The following is a 5372-nucleotide window of genomic DNA, read 5'->3' as shown; positions in this document are numbered from 1 at the left end:
CTCCAATTAATTAAATTCACATAGAGATATGGAATTGTTAGTTGAAGATATTTTTAATATTATTCGAGAGAAGATATTGAATACTTAAGGAATTTTTAATCATCAACGGGAGATTATTAGAATTTAATAATTAGGAAGAATAAATTGTGTGGGATTTGTTAGGTGAAATCAACTGCTCTAGATCCATTCTTATCATATTTTTACACTTTTAGATTTTACGCTTTGTTAATTTTTTTATTCATAGATTTATTTTTATTAAATAGTTTAATTTAATTCAAATAGTAGAACGTTCCATCTATTTTTGATTTTCCAAATAGTACTTAATTTAGTAAATTTCGGTATTCAATAACATAGTTAATCCCTGTGGGTTCGACATTCGTTTTCTAAAAACACTTTACTACTTGTTACGATTCTGTGCGCTTGCAGATTATTTTACACGAACAGTTTGCTACTACGTTATTATGTCATGTTCTTTGATTGTCTTTATCTTTTACATATATTTCGAGTAACTAGGTAGTTTAATCCCGGTTTGCCTCTGAACGGTGATTGAAACTGCTTTTTTATTTATCTTCAAAAGGCCAAGTAATTTTCGGGCATGTATGGTGGCCGAGATTGGCTTGGAAGAGATCACATGTATCTAGAAAGAATTGGCTCTTCGACGATAAGGACTAAATTTAACATATGTTGACTAAACGTAGGGTAGTTACCTTCCCTGTGATTTGTGTTGTGTTCGAGAAATCGATTTCATCCCCATGAGGAATTCTACGTAATCTCTATATGTTCAACAACCAAAATGGATTTGGGAAGCTTGTTTCTACTCTTGGTATAGCTTAATGTAAGGTTCCCTCCTGTCCAATGATGCAGACCTAACTGGGGAATAGGTTCCTGTCAGATAGAATTTGAAATTAGGTTTCCACACGCCCAATGATTGATATCGAACAGAGAAGCAAGTTTCTATCCTTAGATAAAGTAGGAAATTAGGTTTCCACCTGCCCGGTGATTAGGATTGAACCAAGAAGCAGGTTTCTGTCCTAGGATGGAATGTGAAATTAGGTTTCTACCTGCCCGGTGATTGGGATCGAACTGAGGAGCAGGTTTCAGTCCTTGGATAAAATGTGAAATTAGGTTTCCACCTACCCGGTGATTGAGATCGAACTAAGAAGCAGGTTTTTGTCCTTGGATAAAATGTAAAATTAGGTTTCCACTTGCCTAGTAATTGAGATCGAACCAGGAAGCAGGTTTCTATCCTTGGATAAAATGTGAAATTAGGGGTTTCTGTCCTTGGATAAAATGTGAAATTAGGTTTCCACCTGCCTGGTGATTGAGATTGAATCGAGAAGCAGGTTTTTGTCCTTAGATAAAATGTGAAATTAGGTTTCCAGTGTTGAGATTAGTGCCCTTAAATCCTATTGTATGATGTTATGTATGATATTATGAATGACATTGTGTATGACATGATGTATGACTTGATATTGTAATTAATAAAGTTGTTTTATTATTACCTAAAATAATGATAACATGAATATTCGGACATTATCATTTAGTCCATGAGATGCATAGTATGTGATTTATGTGATTTAGTCACAGAAGATATAAGTCATAAGTTCTTTGTAAACTCAGAATTTTAGTTCATAGTCGGTGATGAAATTGGGCATTTCATCTGCGAAGACTATAACATATCAACTAAGATGATTTGTTTTGATCATGGAAGTGGAGACTTCTAGTTGATGTGTTAATATGTTTTAAGAGTTAAGACATATTGAACTGGACCGCTGTGAGATTTATTATTCTCTTAACGACTGTCAATTGAATAATAAATATCACGACTTATATTTGCATGAACTCTTAATCCTGAGAGAATAATAGACCTAATCATGAAGTGTAGGTTGCTTTGATATATCAAGAGTGAGATCTAAAGTAACGGTCAAAACCTCAGTATGTTGGGCAGCCACATTTCGTGTTGACGGAACATATATTCTCAAGATGGAATTCATAGTCTCTTAACTGAGATTTAAAATATTCCCTTGAGATAAGTTTAATGGGTTTAGTTATTCAGAGAGTTAGGCCTAACCACTTTGGTAAGAAATTACTAAAGTATATATTTATGAAATTAGATTTCATAAATATATAATGAATAACTTAAAAGGATTAAACTGGGTACTCAAGGATTAAGACGTAGTAATCTTCAAAGTGACAGTCTATATTTATGACTTTGAATTACTATGAATATTTTATGAAGGGATTGCATGTATAATAAAGTTTTGGGATATAATTTATTAACAAGGCCTAGAGTGCAATTATATTTATATAGTGGTATTAAAAATAATTAATGGTAACTTTGGACTTGTCAAGAGTTGACAGAAAAGCCCAAGGCCCATTGAAGCTAGTGTCTTATTGGTCCTTTTGGTCCCACTCCAAGCCACACATTAAAGCCCAATTGGAAAGGCCCAATAGGCCGGCCTAATTAAATAATCAGTTATATATAAAGGGAGAGACATACAGAATTTTTATTAGAGAAAAGTGAGACACCATTGTGAAGTGGTGTGTATGTGCGAGTGAAACCACTCAGTTATTCTCCCTTGGAAATTGATTGAGAGACCACACTTCTTGTGCGTAAAGTGGAATTGGAGTGAAGATTAAAAGTGTTCCCAAGTACTTATAATCTTTTGTTTTGAATTTCTCCACACCAAGGTACGCTATTTTGTTCTTAAATTCTAGAATTTATATAGTGCAAGTTATCAATCATGAATGAAATAGATTTTTGTTTGTTGCTTCCGCTATGTGTTTTGTATGAGATACAAAACCAAATTTAACCAACATCCACTTGCCCGATAATTAGTATCGAACCGAGAAGCAGATTTCTGTCCTTAGAATAGTTTACCTTAGTACTCTTCACTTATGGGCAATGGAATTATAAATACGAATACACCTGCATGGATAAATATCACTGTTGTATTAATTAATAATATGTACATATCACATTACACTCAATCCGTACCCCCGTGTGTTGATAGTCAGTGGTAAAATTTCTTCAGATTGTGGGCATTTCATGGTGAGGAAGCGGCCTCTCGTCCAAGTTCTCCAAATAGTATGCCCTCGCGCTTGCAATAGCAATAACTCTATAGGGCCCTTCCTAGGTTGGGCCTAACTTCCCCACATTAGCGTCTCGCATATGTCCTACCGCTTTTCGCAACACTAGGTCCCCCGCGTCGAATTTCCTTGTCTTCACATCTCGGTTGTATTGCTGGGCAAGCTTTTGTTGATACTCGGCTAGCCATATAGTCGCCGCTTCCCGGTACTCTTCCAGCAAATCCAAACGCTCCACCATCAATTCGTCATTTTGGGTAGGGGCGAATCCTGCAACTTAGGCAAGTTTATCTTGGCTGGTATGATGGCCTTCGCCCCGTACGTTAGGGAAAATGGAGTCTCTCCTATAGATCTCCTGGGGGTTGTCAACTATGTCTACAAAACGTTGGGCAGCTCCTCGGCCCACCTACCCTTTGCACCGTTTAACCTTTTCTTCAATCCATTAATGATGGCTTTGTTGGTGGCTTCGGCTTGGCCATTGCTCTAAGGATACACCGGGGTGGAGTACTTGTTCTTGTGCATGGTGGTGGTGGGGTGGGTTGTTACCGTGGTGGTGTATCTCATGGGTTTTTCCATGGTGGTGGGATTCTTGTGGCAAAGGTGGTGGTGATGGGTGGTTGAGAGAGAAACAGTGAGGAAAACATAAACAAAAGGATGAGAGTGAGATTTGATTATATTATTATTATTATTTTTTTTTTGAGAAAGGATTATATTATTTTATTAGGTACTATATATATTATATTAATGATTTGAATGGGAAAATAAAATTTGGGATGCTGGATGTATTGTAAAATGGTATTGTATAATTAATAAAGCAGGTTTTTGAGATGATAAAATAGAATATGATAGGAATTCCGGAAGTGAATGCTCTAAGGACTTTAAAAGGTTTGTTAGAGCATCGGTCGTAGAGCTTTTTATTTATTTATTTATTTGAGAGCTAGAGAAGAGAGGGGTGGTCTTACAATCATATCCTTCCTAAAACTCACTCCCGATAGAGCTCCATTGTGATCTCGAAGGCAATTTTTGACAGAACCTCCACAGGTATTCATTGATCTATCTATGTTGTCCTTTGCTCCGTTTATATATTCAATAAGGGTTGAGGATGCGTGTGGTTCTAAAAAAATTACGTTTGTTTCCATAGAATATACATAATTCTGGGAAAACTTTGTATCTTAATAAATTTTGGACAAAGATGTTAGGTCTTTTCTTTCACCTTTGAAAGGGACAAAATCCTTGGAATGTCTTATGTGATTGGACGAGCCGAATATGGTCCGCAGACGTCCGAATAAACGAGTCCGTCATTTGTACGGGCCTTTAATGGACGGATCTGATGTGAACGGGTTGGCTATGGACGGAGTGAAGGAAGGTGGGCTGGTTGTCCAGGGGCCTGTTGGACCCCTCATAGGGGATATTTTGGCCCACTCTCCTAAGGGCCCAAATAGAGTCCTTGCGCTAGTAGGACTCCAGAAATCTTACATATTTGGTAAAGATCTTCCATATAAGGAGGAGATCTGTCCATCACGTTTAGGATTCTACGAGGAGAGTCCTATAAGGAAAAGACTTCCGCGCCAAGAAAGGGATGTCAACCTTATGCTACTATAAAAGCCCCAATACCCTCACAAACCAAGGTACGCATGATTTTACCCTCTCTATCACTCTAGAGTTGTGAGAATACTTTCAGACTTAACCTTCGAAGGGTGTTTGGCCGGCACCACACCGGTGTCCTTCGATAGGTTTTCTCCTTTGTTTCGTGCAGGTTAACATACAAGCGAAATGAGCATTGTGCGACTCATTGGTGAATTTCCTTGATTCATCAGTTGGCACCGTCTGTGGGAAATTTGACGTTAGAAGAAAGCGGTCAGACGTTGCTTTATCCTTGAGACAGAAGAGTTGCATGGTGCTCACTCGCTCGATGGCAACAACCAACGACATCCAAGGAGAGGGACTACCCACGACCGCACTCGAAAGACAGGTTCGGACCCTCACTACGGCCGTGGAGCGTCTCACCAAACAAAATAATGACCTAGAAGAATAGCTGCGTCAAAGAAACACAGCACTCCACAACCAGAGGGAGGATCAGGAAGGCACAAGCACCATGCAAAGAGAACGAGAAGGGCCTGAAGGGAGTAACGCCCCGAGCAGGCCAGAACGACAGAACATGAGCCTCCCGTCCCTCACGGATGCGACGACTCCGCCTATGTTCGCAGAGATGCAGGCGATGAAGGAACAGATGGAGGTCATGATGAACGCCCTAAAGGGGCGAGTGTCCAGCGATCTGGATGACC

At 38.7% G+C, this 5372-nt stretch overlaps 1 protein-coding gene across 1 annotated transcript in view; it reads right to left on the bottom strand.

Annotated features, from left to right (window-relative positions):
* LOC112011114 (uncharacterized) overlaps nucleotides 1-5019 on the bottom strand; it is an 11543-nt gene extending 6524 nt beyond the window's left edge. The window contains exon 1 of the mRNA XM_065781669.1: nucleotides 4854-5019. Within this exon, the coding sequence (XP_065637741.1) occupies nucleotides 4854-5019 (166 nt within the window). The remainder of the gene's footprint in view (nucleotides 1-4853) is intronic.
* Nucleotides 5020-5372: the final 353 nt, after the last annotated feature.

Source organism: Quercus suber, unplaced genomic scaffold, assembly GCF_002906115.3.
Source record: "Quercus suber isolate HL8 unplaced genomic scaffold, Cork oak 2.0 scaffold_275, whole genome shotgun sequence".
Taxonomy (NCBI): domain Eukaryota; kingdom Viridiplantae; phylum Streptophyta; class Magnoliopsida; order Fagales; family Fagaceae; genus Quercus; species Quercus suber.
The sequence above is the reverse complement of the archived record's forward strand: the minus strand, read 5'-3'. Positions and strand labels throughout refer to the sequence as shown.